Raw genomic sequence first — 15857 nt, 5'->3', positions numbered from 1 at the left:
GTTTGTTCTTAATTTTTTTTTTACATCAGTACTGATAGTGAAATATATTTTGGAAGACAACAGGCAGCAGCAAGTTGAAAGAGTAAAGCTGAAAGTGATGTGTTTGTGGAAGAGAAGAGTTAAAAGGTTTTTGGTTCTAAAAAAAAGGAGACTGGCTATAATATACCTCCATTGCAATGTCACATAAGATTGTATGATGCAGATTAATTTTAAAATGACACTTAGATGTATATATTATGAATAATTGCAAATTTTAGCGCAGAGAGGAGAAATACCCAAATTAAAATGAAGAATAAGAGGGACTATTGCCAATTAAAATTAGTCCTTTACTTCACATATTTTTTTATCTTATACATATATCTTTTCTCTTCTCAAAAATGGACCATTTTAGTACAGGAATTACTTGCTTTGCAACAGCTTCATTTTTAAACATCTGTGCATAACGATGATTTTTTGCTTTGCCAGCAATCAATCCTAAGATAAGAATATAAATAATATTGCTCACCACATTTACACAACTTGCCTACATATGAACATGGGCACATCTTAATAGCAGAAAAGACTTTGGATCCACCTTTTGTTTGATAACAGCATGTAGTTATATTTAAGGGGAAGTTTTACAATACAAGAAACAGAATCATAGTCATTATATTATTTTCATTATTTATGGTTTCTGAACATGTTGATTCTTTAGTGTTAACAGGGTTTGTGCAAAGTACTTTGAATTATAATTTGTAGTACGTGTAGCCTCAGTGGAAGATTTATTAATTTGCCTTTCAATTTCAAACAGTGTGTGAATGGAATGGAGTGTATTAACTAAATACCATTGTAAAATACCCACCACAATGTTTCACAAATACTGACTCTTGACTTAAGTGCAAAAACCCTCTCCAACATCACTATATTTTTAATGATTATATGTTAAAATGGTACTTAAGTATTATCCCACTGACCAACCAAGTAGTAGATTTTAGCACCAGTAATGAATAATCACGTCCTTTAGAACTCTGTAGTAATGAATGATGATTGGCGTCCATTGCCGAAATTTCTGCCAGTGGTCGATGAGATAATACATAAGTGCCGTTAAAAGCTTATGCAGGTAACGTATAGGTTTAACCCCTTAACTACCGCGGGGGTATATATGCATCTTGCTCAACCGATGCGTTAACTGCCACGGGTGTATATATGCGCCCTTCCAAACTACTATCGTTTGCTTTGCGCTGCTACCCATAAAATTATTTGCAAAGCTTTGGAATGCAACACCACAATGACCTTTGCAAAGTATGCAAAGGAGGATACTATTTCAGAGAAGTTTGGGGAGAAATTGGAGAGATGGATGTGTCTAAAGCGTAAAAGTAATGACTGCGTGGTATTGGCTGGTGTTGTTTGAGTAAAACATTTTTTTTTAATTCTGGGACCTCTGTTTTCATTTGCTTTTTGTAGTAGATTCCAGGAATAAAGAAAGATATAAAGGATGTTTCAAATCCATTTATCTTTTTTGAAGAACTGCTTGTGCTTCATATTGTTACTGAAACTAACCGTTTTGTAGATGAGTATATGAACCAACACCTTGCAAACGAAAAATCAAGAACAAAATCGTGGCATTCAGCCAGTTCAGAAGAAATATACGTTTTTTTAGGCGTACTGATTTCACAAGGTATAACACTGAAACCTGATACAGTCAAAAGTCGTTAATCCGTACACCCATAATACGGAATGATCTATAATCCAGACTTTACAGCTACAAACTTCCTGCGCATGCGCATAATACATTTACGCATGTGCGTTTAATGTATAATGGATGGTATAAGCTAAGCTAAAATTATCTAATTATCTATTTCAGTTAATATTGCAGATTGCGTTGTTCCTTAATCTTCGAATTGGATCAGGCTTATTATTTTTTGCAGACTGTTAGAGCAATTTTATAAAAGTAAGCTTGAACTTTCGATTATGTCAAATAGAATTTCCGATGCTGGAGCTGCCAAAGGATCTATAAAGTGAAAGTATGATGTTTCGATGTCCATCAAACAAAAAGTGGAATTGCTGCAAAAATGGACAAAGGCATATCCTTTATTTCTCTAACCATTCCGAAAACTGTTTATCAATTTCAAGCTGCTCTGCGCAGGGGGGGGGGATGTCGCCGCACAATGAACTGGAAGTTGATCTGTCAGCGCTATCCTTATCTTCAGGGCAGATGTTTTTATTTTATTCAGTTTATAATTCCTTACTAAATGTAGTATTTCATCTCGATTTATTCTGTCTTTGATACGATTTAAATCAAATTCCTCGTCATTATAAATATCACGAGTACACATCAAATAGTTTTCTGGTTGCAATTTTCTAATTTCGACTATGCGTAATGTATGCTTTACACATGCGCGCGTTGAAAGAAATGTTTAATAAAGTAAACAAATAAATATTAAGTTTTTTTTGTAAATTTTGATACCCTTTAGATCATAATTGCTCTTTATTTCATAGATTACAGTTTCATATTTTTAATTTTATAATTTCTGCATGCCATCTTACCAGATTTAAACTGATGATCTATAATCCGGAACTGCCGAAGTCCCGATGAGTCCGAATTAAAGACTTTTGACTGTATTACACTTTACCAGTCTAAAAATGAATTTATCGAAATTCCATTTTAGGGATATTTTTTATTATAAAAATATCCTTTTTATTATAATTCTACTCAAAACTTTAAATTTTGTGCATTCATTTTTTCTTTAACTATTTATTTTGTGAAAGTAAACAGTTTTTAGAAATTAAAACTTGCACTTATTTTTTCCCCAATACATTGCATAACTATGCGCGCCTGGGTGAAAAACCGTGGCACTGGGAAGTGAATCTTATATGTTTTCTGCGGCAGTTAAGGGGCTAATAGTAATATTGAAAATGGTGATAAATGATGGGTTTAAATAATTTTAAACAAGAAGAAAGGTACAATATTTCAAACATCTTAATGTATTTGAGATTTTTATGCATGTGTTTGACAATGAATCAACAGCCCTGAATGCTGATGTTTTCATATATATCAACCAAGAAATATACATTTCAAACACCAGATATGACCATGTTTGTGTTATTAGTTAGTTGAGTATTATTTGAAAGGTCTCATGATAAGAGCCATTTATTTGGTTATGCATTTGGTAGTTTTGTAACTTTAAGAGTTATAGTAACTTTTATAGCAAAATGGTGATATTATTTCCAAGAAAATCAAAGTGCAATTTTGTATAAAACATAGGCACTAAATATGAATTCATAGAAGTTACTTTTATAAATATAAAACAATAACAGATAAATACACTGTTCTCCAAATGTTAAAGAACAGCATGTTTTTCAAAGCTCACCATTACAAAAATGCCAGTAACATTAAAATTCCCAGTTTATATGAATGATAGTAACGAAGTTTTAAAAAATATATATGCAATAACAATAGTTACAACTTTTACTTTATAAAAATGAATACTTATACAGGAGTTGGAGAAAAAATGCATAAAATGTAAGTTCTATTCACAAGTGTTGATCTTCAATTGTTATTAGCAATTTCGTTGATAACATTGAGAACAGTCTATGAATGTCCAGGAAAAGTCGTTTACCTGATTTTTTGAGATGGTGGATGATCAGATGGATCGAAATGGCGAAGTCACAAGTTGATGCTGCTAGACATCACAATGTCTCTTGTAGTGTGGCTCACCGACTATGGAATCAAAATTGAATCCAAAGATTCTGTGTTTAGAAGAAATATTACAGGCAGACTAAGAGTTACAACACCTGTGGAAGACCATTATTTAGCTCTTTCAGGCCAAAAGAGAAGCAATATTACTGTGTTAGGCATCTCCTGGAGCAATCAACAACAATGGACGTCTATTCTCTTTGCAGATGAGTCCAGGTTCGCATAGGAGAGTGATCTGAAGATCATCAGCTGATCTGAAGGGAACAACACACCAGATACAACCAATCCCACATTGTGGAAAAATACAGTTACAGAGGTGGTGGAATAATGGTTTGGGTTGGGATCTCTCTCAGTGGTCACACTGACCCGCATGTGTTCCATGGAGGAACTTTGACCAGTGTGGGATATTGAGCCGGGATCAATATGTCCACCCATATGTCGCTGCTATTGGTCCTGCATTTTTTCTGAAGGATAACAATGCATGATTACATCATGCTCGGATTGCTGAAGAATATCTTGAGGGTCATGGTATCGAGCAGATGGAATTGCCAGCTCAATCTCCAGACATAAATCTGATACAGCATCTTTGGGACTACCTTGGGAGACAAGTTGCTACTTGTCAAGTCATCCTCCAAGGTAGTTAGATTGAATAAGGATTATTCCATGTCTGGTCATTGCTTGCTACTTCACTGACAGTCAGTTAACTTAATTGACAGCTAAGAACATCGCTGCTGTCAATGTATTGCAGCTAGGTGTGGTCACATTCCTTAGAATCCATTTCTGTAATGTTACCAACACATTTTTCTTCAAAAAGATTGTATGTACTATTTCTCTAAGACTGGATTTCTCTGCCAAGAGTGAATTTTTTTTTTGTTATAATTCATGCTTGTGTTGAACTTTAGAAACATTCAATTTCACATTCATTAGAGAATTGTTTAGTGAACATGTCCTCTGAATTTCTTGTTTCAATGTTGCTTCATTCTCAAATTAAGACACAAAAAACTTGCTGTTCCTTAACTTTTGGAGGGCAGTGTATAAACAGATAATAGGATATAAAAAATATAAATAGGATAATAATTATTTTTTAATATCCTATTATCTGTATCCTATTTTTTATATCCTATTATAGTAATAAATAGGATATAAAGATTATCCTTATTCTGTTTTTGTTTTCTCCTCCTTTTATTTATTTACTTATTACTTTACTTGTATAGAAATGGGCCTGGCAAATTGCAAAAATTATTGAATTTTAACATGGAAATATATTATGCAGGGAAAAAAAAGATGAATAATTCCACTGAAAATATTTACTTATATCTTAAAAGTAACTTACTATGCAGTGATTCCTGTGTAGGACCTTGATGCTGTACTTGTTGACTTTTCCTGTAGTTAACTTCAGCTACCTTTAAAGCCTGACGAAAAAGCTTTTCTGACTAAAAAAAATCACATTAGTCATAATTTTTAATAAATTATATTCATGTATTTATATATATATATATACAACAGTAATTATGAACACATATTTTGAATAAATTTCAATACTATATATAAAAATGAAAAAAATTAAATATAGTATAATACTATAATAAGGAAAATCTTTAAAAAATTTTATTATGGGGATTTAATTATAAAGTACTCTCAATGAATTTTTTAAAATTTTTGTAAGAACAGTTTTATAAATATTTAATTATTAATTAATATTTAATTATATTTAATTATTAATTTATAAATATTTAATTATTAATTAAATATTTATAAACATTTTATAAATATTTAATCAGTGATGCATCACTTTGAAATAATAACATTGCAATGCCAGGAAATAAATGTATATGTGCTTCAAGAAATTCTAGATAAAAGATACTTGAATAATAGCTTTGAAAAAATGATTACTTCTAAGATAGTTGAAGATTCTTCTTCAGCAAGAAGAATATAAGCAGGAGCACATCTAGACAGGAGAAAATATAATTTAAAAAACAAAAATTACTACGGAAAGTACATCACAAATTAAAATTTTTTTAAATGTTAAAATTATATATAGTTTTAGATTAACCCTCTGTATGCATGTATGTATGCATATATATATGTACACTGCTCAAAAAAAAAAAAAAAAAAATGGGACAGTGCTATATCTCCCGTTCTACTGGGGCGATTGACAAAATTCAAACTACGTTTTTCATGTCTCGAAAGCATGACTTAGGATATATATTAGATTTATATATAGTACTATTCTAACATAGGTATTTTGACACAAAATCGGACTTTTTCTGAAATAACATACCATTTTTTTTACATATTTCGATTCTACGACTCAAATTATGCCAGAATACCAAGTTTTGTAAAAATCGTACGAATAGTTTTTAAAATATTAGCTCTCAAAATTTTAGCTCCTCAATGTTAATTGAATTTCGCAAATATTTATTAATATCTTTTTTTTTATTAAACTTTTTTGATTTTTTCTCTCATATTTCGAAATTTTGGTTCATTCCAAATAAAATTTACCCATTTTTTGCGTTTTATTTTTTAAATTTTTATTTTTAAATAATTTCTATAGATTTTTCGAAAAACATTTTGAATTATAACCTATAAAATTTTTACCATCATCTTAAAGTAGGTGTATTTTTAAGCATATCTGCAAAAAATTAGACTTTTTTACCCAAAATTTTCTAAGATATACACGAATTTACATAATTTCGGGTTTTGAAATTTGGCACCTTTTTTTTGAGCGATAATAACGCCAAATGTGGTCTATGGATTTTTGTTACACTGAATTGCCACAGCTATTTTTAACCTTAAACTTCAAGTAAAATTTTACGGAGAATTAATTATATCACATTTTTTCCCTCAATGATGCGTAATAAATATTTATTAATACTATATGAAAGGCTATTTTTTTAAATTATAGATGATATTATTCAAATTTTTAACTATTTTTTTTTTAAATTTCTCTCGTATCTTTTCTTTTTTTAAAAAAATTAAGAGTAAGTTTTTGTAAGAGTAAATTTTTACCTTCGGCGTTTTATCGTCTGCTACTTTACTTCGTTTAAATCGAATTGTCTAAAACTGAGAATTTTCGTTTGATATTTATTTGAATTTTATGACATTAACTGCATAATTTATTTCTAAACAAACTGTTGCTTTTGAAGTGGCTGAAAGGGCGGCTGATACTATTATCCATATTTTTAAAGCACAATATATTTTTATAGAAACATAATATTTAAAATAATCATCTTTTATAAAAGTCAAATTATGATATAAACATACAACCCTCTAGAGACTGAATTAATGGAAGTTTAATGGTTATGTAGAAATGATCTGCAGCTACTTAATGGCTGGATAAGTCAGCAGATTCTGTGGACAAGTAAGAATAATTATATAAACGACACCAACATTCTGGATTCAATAAACAACGAGGATACGATGTTTACTAAATGAATTTAAGAAGTTTTAAAACATAAAAAATCAACTCATTTTTTTCCTAAAATGTATTTTTGTGCATAGCGTATTTTCATTATATCCTTAAAATTCTAATTTAGAATGTAATTGTCAAGAACTGAATCCTAATCATCAGTAATATAATAAGTAATTATTACTGTTATTAATAAATCCTTCTTATAAAGTAATTGCAAATATTTCAAAAAACTTTCTGTCTGAATGCAAACATTTTTCTATGCAAATATTTCTAATTTTATATTAATCAAAATTGCACACCATATTACTTATTTCCACTTCAATTCTTACCGTCAGTTCTAGTAGAATTTACAAATCAATTATATTTAATTAAGGATTGAATTGGATTATTTATGGCAAAGAACATGAGGGCTATCTGCCTAAAGGGAGGGATGCCTTCGTGGAGGATTTCTTAGGGAAACTGGCTCGTATACACGTTACACATGGGGAAAACCACGAAACCGCCCATGCGGCCAGCCCGTTCGTGGGATTCGAGACTCGAACCGAACTACCAGTGTTCAGCGTCTTTACTGCTCGGCTGTTGGTGGGCTATTTAATTAAGGAATGACCATCTAAGTTAAGAAACAGCGTACCGTAAAAACATTTCAATTATTGGTTCCGTATCTTTCATGTTACTCCCGATTGGCTAGCTACATGATTTTTAATGAGTATTCGGATTTTACTAGTAACTTCACTTGGAAATCGCGCTTAAACTAGGTTAGTTGGTTATTTGAACATAGAAAGAACATGGGAGCTATTTGATTAAGATGCTTTCATAGAGAATCTTTGTAAAGAGAACCTAAAAAACTACGAAAACCAACCATGCAGCCTGGGTTAGACTGAGCAGCAAACAATTAGTATTTAACAATCTTTTCTTTTTCAAATGCTAGGCAACTGATGAGGCTCCAATTAAATCTCCAATTTAATATTTTATTTGTAAATATTTAAAATATTGTTGTATTCTTTGACACAAAAAGCAGAATTTAAGTTTTGTTAACTTCTTAGTAAACTACCAAGCCGTAATGCAAATGAATATTCAATTTCTTTGGCAATAATTGTATTCACTTAATATTCTTGGAATATGAGCTAAAGAAGGAACGTTCTCGGAAGATTAAAGAAGTGTTTAAATCCAGTAATATTAGGTTTGTCTTACAAGCTCAGGATCAAAACGATTCTGCAATTGCCCGAGTAGTTGACTTGTAAATGGATGTGAATTAAGCAGATGACTTTTAATCTTACGTTATTCAGCCAGAAAACGTATTCCAAATGTTTTGTATTGCATGACAATGCATCTTTTCATTATTCAATAACCAGTCGGAGAACCGCTTGTGTTCGGAAAATAAGTATGTATATTCAATCGTCCTGCATATTCTTCAAATTTGTCTTCTTGTGATTTTTTTTCTTTCTCAAAAACTAAAGTTGCCTCTCAAAGGAAAGTTTTTTGACATTGAAGAGACAAAATTAATATGACATCTACTTTTAGAGGCATGTGAAAAACAGATCTCTACAAACCTTCTCTTCCATTACATGTTGTGCAGTCAGACAAAAAGTTACATCAGTGTAAATTCTATAATCGATTTTTATTACACTGTGATTACTTTATTAACATACAGTGAATATGTACTAAATCTTTAACTTTAGCTTAAGTAATTCGGAATTTTTGACGGAATTGTTGTCGGAACTAGGACTTAGAAGATAAGTCAAATTAAATATTTCGATAACCCAGTAAATTCAAGTTCGAAATTTCAATATTTTATTTTCGGAGGGAGGGGAAATGTTTTCAGTTTTGGTCCATTATACTAAGTATATTTGCTTCGATTTTTTATTTTTCCATAAAAGCGAAAATTTTACGCATGGTATACATATAACGCATAGCTTCAAATTAAAATTTAATAATATAGAGAGTGGTTATAATTAAAGTTCCACATTGAAACGGTCATAAAAGGAAAACTACTGGATCAAATGTTATCAAACTTGGAAATCGTGTAAAGGAGGTCATGAGAATTTATTTTCCGTGAAAAAAAGGAAGTTCGAAACCTCACCACCAGGGGGGAAATGGCGCTGTATGCAATATTGTTAAACGAAATATGGGTTGGAATCTAACTTAACCTTTTGTTAAACGGGTTTAATATGTTGTATACCCTTAAGAAACTTTGAAGTAGGCAAATTATTATTTAAAGAAGTTAAATTCGATAAATGTCGAGTGCGCCATCCCTGTAAGTGAGAATTTCGTCCGTGAAAACCACGAATTAGCGATTAGAAAATGTGAGATCGCAAATCACTCTCACAAATGCGTACAATCTGGAAATCGTTTTCTTACAGATCGCTAATTTGTAATTTTTTAAGCCTGAATTCGGCACTAAAACACGAAGATAGTGATTCAAAGTGCTTTTAATCGATTTGGGCCAAAGAAATCTCTCATGTTATCTATCTAGTTCCATTGCATTCTCCTACTGCATTCGATTGCATAACAGTCATTTCACACCGTTTACTGTTGAATGACAGCTAGTTTTATAACTGAACCATTTTTTTCTGAAGAGCAGTCGACAGCTGGACCGCTGCGATTGCAGCTCACTTAGAGCCAATATTAAAATGTTTCGTGATACATGAACTGCAGTAACATGGCATTTTAGATACGATTTTTATGCAGGGCTGGGCACCACCTCAAGAGTGTCGCATAGTTACATAGGCAACATTTCACGAATGAACGTCTTATAGGCCAACACTTCCCCTCTTCCCACCAGACTTCAACCTCTGTGACTTTTGTCTATGAGGTTATCTCAAAAGCACTGTTTATGGTGATAATCTAAACAATTTGGCAGAAATGAAAAATGTGATACACTGATAACATTCCTCCTGATATGCTATGTGTAACGTGTATACAAGCCAGTTTCCCTTAAAAAGTCCTCCACGAAGGCATCCCTCCCTTAAGGCAGATAGCCCTCGAGTGCTTTGCCGTAATCTAATAAACCAAACCAAAACCAAACCTGATATGCTAAGAGCTGATGTTGAGAATGCAGTAACACGATTTAACTTGCTTTCAGAAAATGCTGGACGCTACATTGAACATGCTTTGTAACACGTTTCGGAAAATATTAAAAACATTTTAAACAGATGTTTTCGTGTCTTATTTCATTTAACAATATTGTATACAGCGCCATTTTTCCCCTGATGGTGAGTTTTTGAACTCGTTTTTTTTTCCACCGAAAATAAATTCTCATAACCTCCTTTACACGATTCCCAAGTTTGATAACATTTGGTCCGGTAGTTTTCCTTTTATGACCATTTCAAAGTGGAACTTTAATAATAACCACCATGTAAAATAAGCTTTAAAAGTCTGACAGTTTGGTTCAAGTCCCAACTTTAAAAAATATATATATAAATATAAATTTTTATATTAATTCTCTTAGAAAGCATGTTTTAAGAAGCTAATTTTTCTCTCGCGTTATAGATTGAATAAAAAAACATGATCTTTAATATGATTTAGATTGTTTCAGCCGATATAAGAATCGGGTTACTCTGTGGTACAGAATAAACCCTGCTGGACTGTTTTATTTCATTGTCATTTATCAAAAATTTTTAATTAAAATATTTATCCTTTGGACTTCACTTTAAACTTTATTTATAGCTAAAATGACTAGAAAATGAAAAGCTGTCTTTAGCTGAAACGCAATTCATATAATTGATATTTAAAAAAATTGACAAGAATGCAAAATGTATGGAAGTCTAGCAGTCGAAAAATCTTAATTTTTTTGTGTGAGCACTGAAAATAACTGTAGAAGGAAAGAAGAAAATTACGGAGAAAAGTAAGCAAAAATTTGCAGGGAAATTGGGCTGTCAGACGTACCAAGATGTTCAAAAAGTTGGACACTTTCGAATATACTTTCAGGATACTTCAAAGGATTTAGGTGTTCAAAGAGAAAACACTTGGACGAGTACACCAGCAAATACCATCAATTGAGCTTGTGTTAACAGAAAAGACAAAAATGATATCATTGCAGATTAAAGTGAAGAGCGACTGGTTTTAGAATATATGGTTGTATAAATTACATCATATGGTATCTTAAATGGAGAATCCCATGATTTTCTCAGTCGAATTATTTGAAGATTCAGAAGTTTATCCAGTGATGTTTGTGGATGTCACCTAAAGATGTTTTTTAATTCTCCTGATGAAACTGCGGCCGAGCGGTAAAGTCGCTGAACACTGGTAGTTCGATCCGAGATTCGAATCCCACGAACGGGCTGGCTGCATGGGCGTTTTCGTGGTTTTCCCCGCATGTAACGTGTATGCGAGCTAGTTTCCCTTAGAAAGTCCTCCACGAAGGCATCTCTCCCCTTAGGCAGATAGCCGTAGTCTGCTTTGTCGTAATTAAATAAACCAAAACCTTTTGATGAAACCAGTCTTTCATCTCATACCTTCAAAATTTTTAGCCTGTAAAGACTGAAAAAGGCTCTGACGAAATACTTCGTGAAGAACTCTCTAAGGGAAACCAGCTGTCACACGCGGTACACACGAGAAAATCCACGAAAACGCCCATGCAACCAGCCCGTTTACCGGGGTTCGAACCCCGGAGTGAACTACCAGTGTTCAGCGACTTTACTGCTCGGCCGTTTCTGGGCCTTTATGAAATGGAAGGCGATAACTTTATTTAAAATGATTGTCAGAAATACCAAAATGTTTCGAAAAGTTGGATACTTTTTAATATACTTTCAGAATGCTTAAAGAAAAAGAGAAGAAAAATAAATTTTTTCGGAAAATTTAGTATTTATATTTTTTTAATTTAAAACTTTTCAATCTTATGATATTTGATTCTTGCGATTTCAAAAATAAAATATTTGACTAAAATATGAATAACATTTTAAGAAACCAAATGTAGGATAAAATTGTGTAAAGCAATGGGCACAATGATAAAACTGTTTAAAGCAGTGTATGCAAGTCATCCTAAGTTAAAATATCGGTTATACATCTCTCTTATTTATATATATTTTTTCTGAACGGAACATTGAAAGGCATGTAAAACTGTGCTTTACTATATTCATATACTTTTTTTCCTAAGGAAACTAGGTTGCCATATATTAAGAAGTTCGCCAAGTGAAGTATTCTTGGCACAAACTGACAAAAAAGTGTCAACATAAATTTGTGAATTTCTCCGTAAATTTCGCTCCAAATTTTACAAAATTTCATATTTAGGCGTTATTTGAGTCGTAGAATCGAAATATGTAAAAAAATTGGTATGTTATTTCAGAAAAAGTCCGATTTTGTGTCAAAATACCTATGTTAGAATAGTGCTATATATAAATCTAATATATATCCTAAGTCGCGCTTTCGAGACATGAAGAACGCAATTTGAATTTTGTCAATCGGCCCAGTAGATCGGGAGATATAGGACTGTCCCATTTTTCTCTTTTAATATAGTATGCAGTTTTCAAACGCATCGTAGTCTGGGTTACAAAGTATTCTTCCGAAAAAAAACGCAGTTCAAATAAATAAAATCAAATTCTGAAAAACTGATATTAATAAATATATTTAAAATGCTCAGTTCGAAGGAATAAATAGAAAATTTTAAAAGACTTATCTGAAGAGACAATGCAACACAAACAATTAAAATAAAAGTATAAAAATTTAAAAATGACCTAAAATAATAGCTATGACGAAAAGTATATATAAAGAAAACTATTTGAAAAAAAAATAAATAAATAAATAAACGCTAAACCTTTATTTACGCAGTTCGAATAGGTAAATAGAAATTTTTAAAACAGTTATTCGAAAAAAAAAAAAAGTGCAACTTAAACAATTAAAATGAAATTCGAAAAGAAAAAATTACTTAAAATAATAAGTTATAATTAAAAATATAATATAAAGAATATTATTTGGAAAAAAGGAACGATGGTGACTTTTTTTCCTAAGGAAACTAGGTTGCCATATATTAAGAAGTTCGCCAAGTGAAGTATTCTTGGCGCAAACTGACAAAAAAGTGCCAACATAAATTTGTGAATTTCTCCGTAAATTTCACTCCAAATTTTACAAAATTTCATATTTAGGCGTAATTTGAGTCGTAGAATCGAAATATGTAAAAAAATTGGTATGTTATTTCAGAAAAAGTCCGATTTTGTGTCAAAATACCTATGTTAGAATAGTGCTATATATAAATCTAATATATATCCTAAGTCGCGCTTTCGAGACATGAAGAACGCAATTTGAATTTTGTCAATCGGCCCAGTAGATCGGGAGATATAGGACTGTCCCATTTTTTTTTTTTGAGCAGTGTACATACACATGCACACACAAATGGGATACAGAACTCGTAAAGACAGATAATTTATACAAATGAAATCATAAACTGACCAAAAAATAATGGTTGCTGCATTAATGTACCACAAAACGTAACAACCAACATAATAAGAATGCTCCTCGCATAAATTCAGAAGGTGAATGCATATCCTGCAGTCACAGGATTAAGACTCATTACATGAAGTTGTGCTCGTTCACTGGTTGAAGATAAAAATAACTTATGTAATTTTTTAATGTAATCTTCTATAATCTCAACACACTTAATCTACTTTAAAATAAATGAATGAATTTCCTTGAAATAAAATGTTACATCTTGGTTATCATACCAGTCAAGACTGATTGGTATGATATTAGAATACTAATCATTCAGATTTTTTTCAGGTTGAAATAGAAAAAAATCCCCATAAGCTAAATCTAAACTGAAGGCAGGATAATTAAGCTTTTCAAAACCACATTCTCTTATTAAGCCCTGCACTATATCAGATTTGTATATAACATGTTATCATAAACAGCAACATTCTGGCTAAAATGTCTGCCAAAATGTATCTTCTTGATGGATTCTTCACTAATGGCATGAATTCAAAAGCAAAATATTATTTCTGTCCCAAAATGCTATTATTTCTGTCGTGATCTTTCTGACCGACCACTACATATAAAACTTCTTGGAAGTTGGAAACCCTTTATATTTCTACTGCACTGAATGTTATTTAGACTTATAGTGTGATAGTGATAAACCCACATCTTATTCAATTCTTGTGAAAAAAGTCACCATACATGGCTATCACTCTTTCAGAGTTTTTGGCTCTTTCTCTTACTTTGCAAGAAATTTAACTTCAAATCAGATTTTCAAACTCTTCATTTTCATTATAAAAGTGCACTAGCTAGAGTTTAGTAGCTGCCTTCTAAGCTAACTGACTGATAAAAAATGCGATGGCATACCTAGATATGCAAAATGCAAGTAGAGAAAAATAGATAGAATATGCAAAAAATTCATACTGATACATGCTTAGTAACCCACATCATAATATATTTTATGTTAAAAATTTACAAATTCTGAAAATTTGAAACTTATTAAAAGCAATGCATGAAATGAAATAGAATATGAATTAGTTATCTATTTTGGAGTTATTTATGAAAGGGGGAAAGCAGGATGAATGCATCAATCAAAATCTAAACTACCCTGAAGCCATCTTTTACATCATTTATTTCATCCTATTAAAAAAAAAAAAAAATGCAAAATCTAAAAATTATATATCATGTTTATTTTCAAAAATATTTTCCATTATTTTGTTTAATGAATAGTGCATATTGATGATGATTTAAAAAAATTAAGATTAAAATACTACTACTAAACAGTAATTTTATTACCTTAAATGTAAATTTGCTTGATGTGAAATACAACTGAAAGTAGCTTCAGTATTATTTGAAAAAAGAGGAGCTAACAAAAAAATTGCTTCTAAAGAAAGATCTACATCCATATGCTCTCACAATCAAGAGAATTTTATTTAAAATCCATATCAGCCAAAGGCTGCTTTTTATTTGCCTAAATTTATGAACATCAAGGATTTAACTAATTAAAGTAAAATAAATATTTTAAGACATGTTTTACTCTATAGGGGCATACAAAAAGTTACATTTATTTCTACATAATACTTCCCATATGTACAGTTGCAATTATTTCAAAAAAATTTCTATGCCTTACACAAAAAAACTGAATGCAATGCCTACAATAACTGAGGAATAGCAGTCCACAGCAAACTTTCTTGAACATTCTGTACACAGAAATATTGCCCATAATATTAAGAACAAATATAAAATTAAATGCAAGAGAAATTTCCCATCCTTTCATTACATGCATAAATTATGTGTGGCTAAAGAAAGTTGACATTCCTCAAAATTCATTAGGTCCCAATCACATTATGTTTCGGCTACGCTGGACTTGACGTCGAAAGGGACAACTCTCAGAACCTGCACAATTCCATGAAACATGCGTAGCTAGGTTACCATTCTCACTTACTACAAAAACTTGAATGCCACACAGTAATCGATTATCGCTCAAATCAGGATCACATGATCCTGCAGAAGCAGAACTTTCATCTGATTGGTTGTCTCTACCTGGGGCCCGAGACATTTTCTTTGAGGTTTAAAAAAATCCCACGTAGCTGCAACATTGCTTCCGTAGCTAGGTGGGACTTTGCTTCAGGTGGGGCTCTTTTTTCTAGGAATCCTCCTGTTTAAACCAGTGCTACCAGAATCTCGTTTCTCAGAAAAGTCCCGTCTAGCAGGAACTGTAGCCATGTGTAATAACCTCTTAATTCACATTTTTAAAAGCATGCAAAATAATACATCTCCAGCGCCTTCCATACATAACAAAATGTAAGAAGAAAGGCTTAAGATAAGGGTACTGTTCTGTTATCAGGACCACATACATTAATGTAT

General features: G+C 31.5%; 1 protein-coding gene across 2 annotated transcripts in view; it reads right to left on the bottom strand.

Annotated features, from left to right (window-relative positions):
• Positions 1 to 15857, bottom strand: part of LOC118196445 (suppressor of tumorigenicity 7 protein homolog) — a 71256-nt gene that overhangs the window by 36668 nt on the left and 18731 nt on the right. For both annotated transcript variants that reach the window (XM_035367895.2, XM_035367896.2), the window contains exons 6-7: positions 5570 to 5624; positions 5010 to 5109 (exon numbers count right to left, since the gene is read on the bottom strand). In XM_035367895.2, the coding sequence (XP_035223786.1) occupies positions 5010 to 5109; positions 5570 to 5624 (155 nt within the window). The remainder of the gene's footprint in view (positions 1 to 5009; positions 5110 to 5569; positions 5625 to 15857) is intronic.

Source organism: Stegodyphus dumicola, chromosome 6 (assembly GCF_044657685.1).
Source record: "Stegodyphus dumicola isolate Sdum_Otavi_A_Nest chromosome 6, ASM4465768v1".
Taxonomy (NCBI): domain Eukaryota; kingdom Metazoa; phylum Arthropoda; class Arachnida; order Araneae; family Eresidae; genus Stegodyphus; species Stegodyphus dumicola.
This window is presented reverse-complemented; position numbering and strand designations above follow the sequence as displayed.